This window comes from Oreochromis niloticus, linkage group LG7 (assembly GCF_001858045.2).
Source record: "Oreochromis niloticus isolate F11D_XX linkage group LG7, O_niloticus_UMD_NMBU, whole genome shotgun sequence".
NCBI lineage: Eukaryota > Metazoa > Chordata > Actinopteri > Cichliformes > Cichlidae > Oreochromis > Oreochromis niloticus.
Window position 1 is genome coordinate 50275066 of NC_031972.2, and position 13344 is coordinate 50288409.

The following is a 13344-nucleotide window of genomic DNA, read 5'->3' on the forward strand; positions in this document are numbered from 1 at the left end:
TTACAGCGGAGGAATTTCTAAATGTTTCAGGGTGGATTCCTCCTTTAATTACAAGGAAACATGCCACATGAATCACTGGGTCATATGGCAGTTTAAGGATGCAGTTTGTAATCGTATGGGGAGGTGGGCTGATGAGAGGGGAGGTGCACAATAGTTGCAGAAGGACAGGATATGGAAACATATCCATCTCTGTAGGACAGATCATGTTAAGCTAACACAACATTTTACTGCTGGAAGAAAAAACAATAGTTAAAAGTGACTCTGATCCAAGAAGACGTCGCGTGAGCCGCACAGACCTATATCAGTGGCTCGAGCAGGCATGGGTCTCCTCCACTGAGTGACAAATTTGTAGGCGTCAAGACGAATCTCAATGATGTTGTTGAGCAGAGCGAGGAGAGGAGCCAGCGGGAAAGCTGCTACAAAGATGGTGGTGAAGCCAAACTGAAGAACTGCAGCGGAAAGAATCATTCGGATGTCAACACTGGCACGAAAAAAAAATGCTGAGGCTTGAATAATAGCCTGCATTTGCATGGATTATTTCCTTCTCCAGAAAGTCAAAACATAATTCTTAGTAGGAGTGCATTTTTTACCCATTTCGAGATATTCATCCACAAGCCCATGGGCGTTCATCGGCTGCAGATTCCAGTCCTTGTCCCACTGAGGAAGCTGGGCCTTATTCTCTACATTCTGCCCTCCACCACCTCCTTTCTTCATCTTTCTACGAGACCACCAGTTCTGCAGCAGACTGAAAACATAGAGAGTAGCGATAAACCCTGGCAAAGTACTGTGCTCTGCTGGAACTGTTTTACTGAGCCACATGCGAGAGGATTTGATGTGCTTCTTCAGGAGAAAAATCTTTTCACATGCTAATGGGCTAGAAGAGGAAAAGCTGTGCAGAAACTACATACGGCCTGTTAATTGCCATCACTTGAATTCACGTCATTAAGCTTCATGTCATTTCTAATAGTTCATAGACAAGAAGACGTGCGATTATAATGAGGCACTTACGGATAACCGAGCTCCATGAAGTTGTTCCAGATTTGCTTGAAGAACATGATGACTCCCATTTGCAGACACAGATCAATCAAACAGCCACTTGGGTGACACTGAGAAAAATAGATTTCAATGAAAAATAATAATAATACAAAAACCGTATCATTCATATTTCATGCCTAATAATTCAGAGCAAGAGCAAACTCTGGGACACACTTGATCCAATTCCATTTTTTTGGATCATGAAAATTGAAAATCACAGTAATTATGGGGTGAGATTAATGGTTCACATGCAGGCGGATCATTAGAAAGATGAATTACTTGAAATTTCTAAATATATCCCAAAACAGAAGGCACTAATCAGCCCAGTCACTGCTGACATAATCACCTACTTACGTTTGATGGCTAATTGCACTCACCTCCTCCAATCTCCATCGACTAAAGAGTTTATTGTATTTTCCAGGCCTGCCAGCAAACCTGATCAAATTAAGACGGGCAACATTAGCTGTTGATTCAATCAATGTAATAATAATAATAAACTTAGAGTAGAAAAAAAAGACACTTAGAGGTGCTAATTATGTGCAACAATCCGTGACCTGGTTACACTTGTAGGGAGGGCGGCATTATGTAACTGCTGAAAGACGAGGCACCCGAAAAAATGATTTCCCCGGCTGAGGAGGGGAAGGGAAGGAGTCTTGGCAGATGTCATGACATGGGAGTTTGAAAGGAAACATCTTTGCACAATCCCTCATTAAAGTCGGTGTAAACAGTCACTGTAAAGCTTATGGCAGTTTGCCTACCTTCCGAGGAAGAAGGCGATGTAAAACGTGGAGCTGTTTAAATTCACAAACTGGAACAGGAACATCTTCAGAGCAAAGCTGTTCTCCCACTCAGACTCCGTCCGTGGGTGCTCTAAAAGGGGAGGGACAGGGGTTTGTGAGGCAGATGGGTGAAGAGAATAAATAATGTGCAACCAGCTGGGAAGCCAAAGATAATGAAGGCATAAACGCATGAAACACTCACCTAAATTAGTCAGCAGATAGGCCACCTTTTCATACACCTGACAAAATGATAGTACACATCAGTGTCAACAGGAAAAGAAGGTTGAGGAGGGTAATGATTATGAGAAAGAGGAAAGGCTGGAATGAAAAAAAGTCTTAAATAAGTGCTGAGTGAAATATTTGTGGGATAGAAAATGCGAACGTGGGATGTGGGATGATGCTCGTCCGGGCACCCACCACATTGAGAGACATGATGATCATAAAGTTGATGCAGACACCGGTGCCAGAGGTGGCGAACTGCCAGTTCTTCTTCACAAAATGCCAGTTGAAGGAAGCAAACTTCTCCATTGCAATAAGGCGGAAAACCACTACAGCAAACACTGCTGTCAGAACGAGGGAAATCTAAGCAGAGGTGATGGAGAGAAGACAAGCACAGCAGAAAGGATGAAGAACAAGTTTAAACCAGTACGATTAACAGGGTGAAAAAAGTTTTGAATTTACGCTATAATGAAGAAGTGTGCCACAAATATGAAAAAACTGTAAGTTTAGAAACATTTAACTATTTAGATGACACATAATCAGAAGCAACTTGTATGTAAACAGGAGAAATTAGGCCATCAGAAAGGGCTAATACACCATTTCCTTTGAGTATGGTCTTTGTCCAGCAGGGGGAGATGTTACACCACTGCAAACGCATCACACTGTTCTAATAAAGATGGCACACAAAATAACAGTGAGCTTACACCGAGCCCGAGTCCCAAAAAGACAGATTATTCAAAGGTTAAAGGGTTTACCATGAAGAATATTCCGGACACAGACACCATGAGCCGACTAAGCTTGTCTGAGAAAGGCTGGAAAGGCTCGGGCTTGCCGGAGATGGGGTTAACTCTCTCCATCCTGGAGTACTTGGCTTCAAACTGAGGCCTCAGCTCCTCCTGATTAACAACACATATTCCAGCATTGTCTACTGAACTGTAGCTCTCTTACAGCATGAACACATTAAAATCGTGAGGTAATCATATATTTGAGCATATGTCTAACATACCTCTTCCTCCTCCCAATCAATAAGATCCCAGTCATAAGTCAGTTCTGCCCTTCTTCTTTTCCAGAACTCAAGGAATACAGTGGCTGCAGAAGGGATCATGAATCCATCACGTTATTGATCATTTTTGATGTATACACTATAGCACAGTTAGCTGCAAAGAGGAAGAGGCCATGCAGAAGCAAACAGCACATCATAGTCAGATATCCTGGGTGAAACAGGCTGCGGTGACGTGCACGGCCCATTATGGAGACTGATTACAGTCATCAGTTCACACTCACACTGTGGATGTCAAGTTAAAGGAGACTGGCAACAGCAAATAGGCTTTTTCTTGTTCAGTGCACATCCTCAAACTGTCTTTGTCGAGCAAGATCCATTTTGGGTTGAGAGACTTCTAAAGTAAAGCTTTTTGTGGGATGACTTCAGTCTGGAGGCATTGTTTCCTTTGTGTCAGGCTCTGTTGTGACTTGAGCTAAAAAACGTCGGAAATGATGTTCTTTTTCTGTCAAGGCTTTTTATGTTTTCCGCCTTGAAAATGTGACAAATGTGTAACAGAGAAACGGGAGCTTTTATCAACGTGCACACAGAAGAATCATTTACATAGATCCACATATGTGGAAGAATTTGGCTTCAAAGTCAGTAAAAAACCTGAAACTTTATTATGTATGATGGAAAACACAATGTAATGCTATACATTAAGATGCATAATTTGCTGGATTAAGACACAATTGTTGCAGTTTTACCTCTGTTAACATCACAGTGGATTTTAAATAAAATAACTAAGACTGAACTGCAGACTTTCAGTTTTAATTCAAGTAGTTTAACAAAAGTGTTGCACTAACTGTTTAGGAAATTCAAAAATTTTAGACAGAAGTCTCCATTTTCAGAAGCTCAAAATTAATTCTACAAACTAATGTAATTTGAAATATGAGGACAGTTTTTATTATTTTGGTGAAAATCCTGTACAGTCAATGACTGCATGAAGTCTAGAACCCATGGACATCACGCTGGGTTTCCCCAACTTGAGATGGGTCTCTCTGTCGTCAGTTTGGCCTTCAGTAACTGAAAAGTGCCTCGGCTGGGTTGAGATCATGTCACCTATTTGGCCATTGAAGAATATTCCATTTTTACAAGTATTTGGCTGACTCTGGGCAGAGAGTACAGCCCTGCACACTTCACAGTTCATCCTGCTACTTCTACCTGCAGTCAGATCATCATGAAACACCAGTGTCCCAGTTCCAATTGCAGCCATACATGCACATGCCATAGCACTGCCTCCAACATGTTTGACAGATGTGGTATGCTTCAGATCATGAACTGTTTCTCTCCATCTGTATAATTTTCTGTTCCCATCATTCTTATACAAATTCATCTTTCAGGTTTCACCTGTCCTATTGTTTCCTAACTGTGAAGGCTCTTTTTAGATGTTTTCAAGTCTTTCGAGTGTAATCTGGCCTTCCTGATCTTGAGTGTAACTAGTGGTTTGCACTTGTTGTGGTTTGCACCTTGTTGCAAACCCTTTTGTTTCCATTCATGAAGGCATCTCTTGAGTGTAGATCTTGACAGTGGTAGTCTTGCCTCGTTGACAGTATTCTTGGTTGGATGTTGAGAAGTTGTTTTTCTTAACTAAGGAAAAAAAATCTGTCATCACAGACTTTAGTTGTCTTCTGTGGTCTTTCTTGTTATTTTGGCGTTGCTGAGCTGACAACACCATCTGTTCAAGTATGTAAGACTGTTGATTTGGCTGCTCCTGAAGTTTTTATATTGTCTTTTCAGTCCTCCCTCACTTGCCCTGACATCTCGTCTCATATTTAAAAGACATAAAATACAATATTTTTGAATGAATTTTGAATATTACACCTGCTGTATTTGTCATGAAAGAACAAGAAAACAGATCTTAGCTCTTCACAAAACTGCTTTTCGAATTTATATTGAGCCTCTAAAAATGAGCGATGCTTAATTCAGTGCTTTTGTTTAACGCCTTGAATTAAAGCTGAACGTTGGCTGTTCAATCACATCTCGATTGTTTGATTTAGAATCCACTGTGCTGTAGTGAAGAGGCAAAAAATTGTGTCTTTGTCCAAAATATTATCAACCTCACTGTAGCAGTGATACAGTTTGTGTATTAGATATGCACGCAATGTGGTTTTTATAACAGATTTCCAACAAAATATATAAATATGTGATTGGTTCTTTGTAGCCTCACAATGGCTCTCATTTATCTATTAAAATGTTTTACACTTGGGGACTTTTTTCATGTGGTTTGGTTTGCTTTTTTCCGGCACTGTTTTAACTCAAGTTTTAAAAGCCTGCAAATTAATAAGCGATGAATCAAGCAAACCAACCAACCAAACAAGTGATATATTTTCTGTGAACGTATTTAATGTACAGTAAAATGAGGAAGACCGGAGGCAAAAAATGCACCAGAGTTTGAATCCTCAGTCAGAACAACTTTAGCCGCTTCTAAAGATGTTGAAGTTTAATATAGCTTGACCCACTTTTGTTTAAAGAGAGAGAAAAGCGGCCTTCTCTGATGCCTACATTCAATCCCTTGGGCTAACCAATTTTTCATGTCTATCTCACACACACTCACTAACACTCCAGACTTTGAGTGCACTCACTCAGTGGTGCAGTGCTGCTAACTTTGGTCCAGATAGCCAAAAGCTTTTATGCAGGATTTGGAGCTACAGACCTCAGTTAGTACAACTGTGTGGACTTTCTTTGGCTTTTGAGCTCTCGTTATCCTTCATTTAGTCCAAATAAAGAACAAGTTGTGCAAATTGCTCCCTCCGGCACAAGTGATTATTTACCTCCTTGACAGATAGATGGATCTGGGCCAGCCGATGCACTCTAATGCTCACACTTCACGTTACAAAGTTATTATAGCTGTGGGAAACGTAGCTGCAATATATGAATATCACGGTGCAATTCTACAACCCTGACAGCCGAGTGATATTCTGCCCCTGGAGAAATCTTTAATTATCAAACTAATTACATCAGAACTGCACTGGAAGTACAAGTGTGGAGTCAGAGAAGGTGGACTGAGATTTACTCACTGAAAAACACATTACAGACTGAAGATCTCTTGTTTGTCTCGTTTGTGTACTGCAGAGTGTCTTGTGGACTAAATTCTCAGTTGAAAAACTTAATGCGTTTGGGAGAGATGAGTGGTGAGTGGAAACACGAGCACAGATACTCGAGTATAAATAGAATCAAATTCCAGTAGGGTTCGTATCGGGCAGAGAACAAAGCTTATGTGGAACAACAAGAAAAAGCCACCAACACAAATTGCTTCTACGCACCCCAAATAGCCATGAAGATAGCGAAGAATACAGTGCCACCGTTGTCAAACAGATAGGTCACCTAGAAGCACAAGCACACGGAGGGCTGCTCTTAAAAAGCAAAAGTGAAACAGAATACATTATCAATATCCACAGCCCCAATTTTACCAAAAAAGATCTCCAGGCTCTCTGACAATCAACCTTTTTTGAGTTCAGGCCCTAACACAGGAGATTTGTTAAAGAAATCATGGTGTTAAATAGCATCATCTGCCTATAATAATGATCGCACAGCTACAGCCAGCAACTGATTAGCTTAGCTTGGCATGCAGACTGGAAGCAGGTGGAAACAGCTCACTGGTTACTGTCAAGTGGGAATAAATCCACCAGATACTTACTAAAAAAGACATATCTAATTTATTTAATCAACATTAAAAGTCTAATAAAATAAAAAAACGTAAGGTTTCACATGAAGAACCAGGCTCACTGTGTCCCCGTTTCTAGTCTTTGTCTAAACTATGAGACATGTGTGCTGGCATCATATCTTTGTAACAGTTTTGAGAAACTCTAAGATCATGTAATGTTGTGCATATGGAGAAATACCAAAGCTGCACTGACCTTTGCATATACACAACTGTCACTCAGCGTCCAAGGCTCACAGTTTTCCTCACACATGGGACACATGATGGTAGTGTTGGCCTCGCAAATCTCTTTACTGGAGAGAGAATAAACCAGTAAACGCCATCGTCAACCGACACGATGTTCGGACTTACATGGCATAGTTGTGTGAACTGACCTGATTTGGCTCGCGTCCATGGTTAAAAGACCATAGAGGAAGACAAAAACCCCAACCAGGGCAGCGGGGATTAACATGCCCGTGTACCAGCCCAACCACGCAAAGTACAGACCGATTTTCTCACCAAAGTATCGCCTGGGAGAGACACAAAAAAATAGAGTGGAGAAAATTCACCAATTAACTGTGACGACTTAATTAGACTTGACCGTGTCCGTTCAGCGTGCAGTTGTGGGCGTCAGCGGTGCACTGTGAGATGATCACGGCGGCTTAATGGATAGAGAAGGTTGAACGCTAAGGCTGGAAAATAATCGATGATCCCAGCAAGCTTAAGCAAGACATTTATTTCAAAACTGCTCTCGTAAAGATTCAATACAGTCTAAAACCAAAAAACCTCTCCAAAGTACTTACTTGAACCTCGAAAACCTAGTGACTTTCACGCTGTCTGTCACCTGTTTAATGCATACAAAGCTGGGAATGTGAAAATGACAAGGTGTGCTTCAGAGACAGTCATCATTTCAACTCCCTTTTGGCAAGAAAGTGAAAATAATATTTCCCTAAATGTCAAACCATTCCTTGCCACTCTCATGTTCCTTGTAATAAGATGGATATGACAGACTTGACAGATGGTGATGAAATGCAGAGCTACCAAGGAAGCCGGAAACTAAAGCGAGCTCATCATCAGCTGTTAAAATAGCTCCATCACTTCAGAAATAACAGACGTGCTGCGATGTCAAGGAGTTGTAGATGAGACCGCTGCTCGTGAGAAATCTGTGATCGTGCAGACTTGAAACTTCATTTAAACAACATATCTCGACTGTGATCAAAGAGAGGATCGGCAACATAATCAGGACGCGGTATCTCGCGTACGATGCACACACGTACACAATGTGTATGAAAACAGCTCGTGATTTGTGTCACCTGCTTCGAAGCTGATTACCTGATGAGATCCAGAGGCTGGTATTTGTACCACATCCCCCAGCGGGCCCAGCGCTCATACAGAAGATGCCTGTGGTTCTGGGCACCATGCGTCTTGATAGAATGCCTGCTCTTGTAACCACCCTGATGAGACAAGAGAAGAAGAGTCTAGACTGAAAAAAAAGTTATATCCTTCAGATATAATCAGCCGATAAGAAACAAAAAACATACCAGATTTGAATTTTCCCACAATCCCCTGCATTGTTGTTTTTTGTGATGTAGTGAAGCACTACCAAAGCTACTCCTATATTTGCTGCCTTTCACGGAAAGTCAGGTTCTCTCCACCTGCACCTCTGTGAAGCGGACTGGATGTCTTTCACAGTGTAAATACGATGTACAGTACTGTGTAAAAATCTTGAGCCACACCTCATTTCTTTACATTTTGGTTCAGAGATGCCAGACTTGCTCGTAATTTTGAAAGTGATCTTGAGCAATAGTTTTCCAGGCTTTCTGAAGGTCGAAGGTTTTCTTTGTACATTATCTGCTTTTTCAACTATCTTCGGTCCAGTTCTCATACCTGATTATTTTCAGAGGAATGTTTTGTTTGTTTTGTGTCTACACACAACAGCCAATTAGCAAAGAACCAATTTCTTTAGGTCTTTTTGGTGAGCCACGTACTGTCCACAAAGGCCTCATCAAAATCGGTCTCAGTGTACAACAGTTAGTGTCTACAGCTAATTGTAAACTGTGGTGGAGGCTCTGTCTTGGTTTGGGGCTGCATTTCAAAATTGATGGAATTATGAACTCAATAAGTACCACCAGATTTGATCCACCATGCAATACCAAACGGAAAGCATCTTATTGGCAGCAGCTTCATGTTTCAGCATGACAATAGTCGTAAACATAGTGCCAATGCAGTAAAAGAACACCTGGACAGAAAAACACACAATGTAACACGAAGAGTGTAGGATCACCTTTACTGAAAACAAAACTAAAGGCAGACAACATTCAAAGAATGTGATCTGAAAAAAATCTGGAGCAATATTCCTGATGATGGGACAGCACAGTGGCAAAGTGTTGCCTCACAGCAAGAAGGTGCTGAGTTCAATTCCACCATCAGGCCAGGGTCTCTCTGTGTGGAGTTTGCATGTTTTCCTCGTGTTTGTGTGGGCTCTCTCTGGGTACTCCACCTTCCTCCCACATTCTCTTGTCCAAAGACATGCAGTTAGTCGGGTTGGGTTAACTGGTAACTCTAAATTGCCCATAGGGGTGAGTGTGAATGGTTGTTTGTCTCTATGTGTTGACCCTGCGACAGACTGGCGACCTGTCCAGGGTGTACCCTGCCTCTTCCCCTAAGACAGCTTAGGGCAAGAGGCCCTTTTCAGCCCCCCCGTGACCCTGAAAAGGATAAGCAGAAGAGAATGGATATTCCTAAAGATGACTCTATAGAAAAGTCATCTTCAGATAGAAATTCTAAGAAAGTTTGACTAAGAGAGTTCAAACTTTGAAGTAAAGGTGGTTATGCCAAATATATATATATGTGTATTTCTATGTATGTTTAAAAAAATCAACTGCTTTTCACTTTCTTAGCAAAATTTAAAGAAACGAGGGATTAAGTTCAAGATGTTTGCACAGCCCTGTGCAAGCAATCTGAATTTAATTTTAGCCAGATCTGGGACTCGCGTCAGGGTTTGAATCCACCAGCCAGCCAGGGCATTTCTGTGTGGGTTTACATGTTCTGCCCGGGCACGCACTGGTTCTTTCTGGGTACTCCAGCTTCTTCCCAGAGTCCAAAGGTTAAGTTAATTTCTGAATTAGCTGTAGGTACAACCCTGAATTGGAACTTCATTGTAAGAGTACACACTGGCATGAGCCACAAGTTTAGGTTGTTTGCATTGATCACTCTCTCAGACACCTTTGTGGTAGAGCTCTGCATCGATAGTCTGACATCAAATGGTAAAATTGCAACAGTGAATATTCATGTAGTCACTACAGGACCTGGCATGAATATGCACAGTCTTATAGCAAGACTTCTGGATGAGGTGCATTACCTCGTGAGGAGCGAACTTTGAAGAGAATAGCAGCCAAATTTATATCAGGTATCTCATTTGCTCTTTATGGAGTTTGTAATCGTGCCATGTAGTTTAAAGACTTTCTCTCTCTTTGAATGAACGAATCGATGCAAAAGGTCTCTGAATGCCTTTAAAAACTCTGCATGAATAAAAATGTGATTACTCATATTAGTAATTTGTGAGTCTCAACATCTTTTCAGTAGGAATTAAAATCATCTCACCTCATGTGGAGGAAATGCAGCCTCATACGTGCTGTTGCCCAATAGCCGGTTGATTCCTACAGTGGAATAAAGAACAAGGACACCACATTAAAAATTTAAACCCAGTCGTAATTGAGAGACAAATCCACAGAGTGGCTTATTAAAACCGTTATTTCTGCAGGACAAAAGTGCAATTATTGTCATCCATTTACTGAAACACTAGACAGTACGATAAGGTGGAGGAAAGTTTGGATTTGAAAAGGGTTGCTCCATCTTGTGACTGAGCTGATCTGATTTCTTGGAAAGTAAAGTGGTCAAAGCTATTAAAATATTAACGTGAAACCTATTCCAAGATGCCGAGGCCAAACTTTAATCAGCAAATTATGTTGGCAGCAGACAGACAAGATGCTGAGATAAAAAGAAAAAAAGAAAACCAATTGCCCAGAAGGAGAAGAGAGGAGAGATCAGACACAAATTAGACTGTACCACTTTTGCATCGGCAGCTCCCACTATCACTCTGAAATCAAATTAACAGAAACAGACATTTTTCCTTTTAAAATAAATGTAGACTCTGTTCCTTTCTCAGTGGATAAATTGTCCTAAATGGATCATTAAGATGGTTATACGGAATGGCATTTGTGCGATGCTGCTGGAAACATTGTTCTGTACGTGAGGAGAAACGACGGTGATTTACCCATCTTTGATTTTCCGTCCTCATACTTGGTGCGCTGCAGGACATGATGGACTATTCTGCTTCTGGTGGAATTGGAGAAGAAGGTCTCTCTGTTGTTGATCGTGAAGCTGGGAGGAAATAACGGCACACTCCTTCAGTTATTCATAAAGCAACAGTGTATCAATATCACTCAGTAGAGGCCTTTAATGAGAGTTGAGTCAATAACGATGGGAGGTTATTAAAATACTATTCATGGTGCAAAGCTTGTATTCATCCCAACATTATTATCCCCTTCCCCCTTAAAAAAAACGGCCCAGGCTGACAAGCTAAGGGAAAGTGGAAATGATTCACTGACAGACGAGATGAGATGATGCCTTTCATCATAGAGAAGTTTTGAAAATATGGAACAGCAAGCAAGTTATTTCACACGCATCTGCTGCTGTATTTCAATTTCTTATTTATGATCAACTTGTCTTTATCATCATGGCTCCTAAGTTCAGATGCAAAACTATAAAATATACAAGACTTTAAAGTGCAAACTTCATCGCATGGTTTCTAAATTCCGCATTAAGACTTCAGGACGTGAGTGGAAGTGATGGTTAAAAAGAGGGGTGGGGGGGCCAGGAATGCTGGTGCCCTGTAAAAACACTGTGATCCTGTTTATGAGTCCTGGCATGCACAAGTGTGTATGCATCCTCCTTACTGATGCATGCGTGCTCTGCTGAAGGGAGCTGTGTAGCAGTCGGTTTCCTCCAGGTCAGGCAAGGCCTCTTTGTCCAGCTTCATGGGATTTCTGGGAAGCCAGCTTTTGATTTGGCGACATCTCAGATGAAACCTGCTGCACAGGCGCACGCAGAGAAACGAGATTAACGGCACAGATTAAATGAAGATTGTTTACTTTGATATACGACGGAGGTCCCTGACCCTTTTCTCCTGACCTACCATGACGACTTCGCCCTACCACAAAAAAGCATGTTTGCACACACATGCACATGTACATGCATTGCTGGACAGCACATGTCTGATTATCTTTTTTCATTCTCATTTCCATGACCTGTGAGCCCGAGAGAGACTGATCCAGGATAACAGCTAGCTTAATCCAAATCATAGCATCACTATATTTTTGCCACCATACTGTTATCATCTTCAATGCCCTGTACCAACATAGAGCAGAGCAGCTATCTGAACGCTACCCCAACAGAGGTCGATTATCTTGTTAATAATTTTACCTCCTCACTAGGTACGACTCTGGATACTGTAGCTCCTGTGAAAACTAAAGCCTCAAATCAGAAGTACCTGACTCCGTGGTATAATTCTCAAACACGTAGCCTAAAGCAGATAACTCGTAAGCTGGAGAGGAAATGGCGTGTCACAAATTTAGAGGATCATCATTTAGCCTGGAGAAATAGTTTGCTGCTTTATAAGAAAGCCCTCCGCAAAGCCAGAACATCTTACTATTCGTCACTGATTGAAGAAAATAAGAACAACCCCAGGTTTCTCTTCAGCACTGTAGCCAGGCTGACAAAAAGTCAGAGCTCTGTTGAGCCAACAATCCCTTTAACGTTAACTAGTAATGACTTCATGAACTTCTTCACAAATAAAATTTTTATCATTAGAGAAAAAATTACCAATAATCATCCCACAGATGTAATATTATCTACAGCTACTTTTAGTACCATCGATGTTAAGTTAGACTCTTTTTCTCCAATTGATCTTTCTGAGTTAACTTCAATAATTACTTCCTCCAAACCATCAACGTGTCTTTTAGACCCCATTCCTACAAAACTGCTCAAAGAAGTCCTGCCATTAACTAATTCTTCAATCTTAAATATGATCAACCTATCTCTAATAATCGGCTATGTACCACAGGCCTTCAAGGTGGCTGTAGTTAAACCTTTACTTAAAAAGCCATCTCTAGACCCAGCTGTCTTAGCTAATTATAGGCCAATCTCCAACCTTCCTTTCATATCAAAAATCCTTGAAAGAGTAGTTGTCAAACAGCTAACAGATCATCTGCAGAGGAATGGCTTATTTGAAGAGTTTCAGTCAGGTTTCAGAGCTCATCACAGCACAGAAACAGCTTTAGTGAAGGTTACAAATGATCTTCTTATGGCCTCTGACAGTGGACTCATCTCTGTGCTTGTCCTGCTAGACCTCAGTGCTGCGTTCGATACTGTTGACCATAATATCCTATTAGAGCGATTAGAACATGCTGTAGGTATTACAGGTACTGTACTGCAGTGGTTTGAATCATATCTATCTAATAGACTCCAATTTGTACATGTAAATGGAGAGTCCTCTTCACCCACTAAGGTCAATTATGGAGTTCCACAGGGTTCAGTGCTAGGACCAATTCTGTTTACATTATACATGC

General features: G+C 41.1%; 1 protein-coding gene across 5 annotated transcripts in view; it reads right to left on the bottom strand.

Moving 5' to 3' along the window:
- ano3 (anoctamin 3) overlaps positions 1–13344 on the bottom strand; it is a 49175-nt gene that overhangs the window by 5213 nt on the left and 30618 nt on the right. For 4 of the 5 annotated variants that reach the window (XM_025908473.1, XM_005450836.4, XM_005450833.4 and 1 more), the window contains 16 exons: positions 11674–11808; positions 10992–11098; positions 10319–10374; positions 8048–8169; positions 7111–7245; positions 6933–7029; positions 6339–6399; positions 3040–3122; positions 2789–2929; positions 2232–2396; positions 2017–2053; positions 1794–1905; positions 1413–1470; positions 1009–1106; positions 591–745; positions 297–449 (listed from right to left, as the gene is read on the bottom strand). In XM_025908473.1, the coding sequence (XP_025764258.1) occupies positions 297–449; positions 591–745; positions 1009–1106; positions 1413–1470; positions 1794–1905; positions 2017–2053; positions 2232–2396; positions 2789–2929; positions 3040–3122; positions 6339–6399; positions 6933–7029; positions 7111–7245; positions 8048–8169; positions 10319–10374; positions 10992–11098; positions 11674–11808 (1715 nt within the window). The remainder of the gene's footprint in view (positions 1–296; positions 450–590; positions 746–1008; positions 1107–1412; positions 1471–1793; positions 1906–2016; positions 2054–2231; positions 2397–2788; positions 2930–3039; positions 3123–6338; positions 6400–6932; positions 7030–7110; positions 7246–8047; positions 8170–10318; positions 10375–10991; positions 11099–11673; positions 11809–13344) is intronic. The other variant, XM_025908474.1, reaches the window with a different exon arrangement.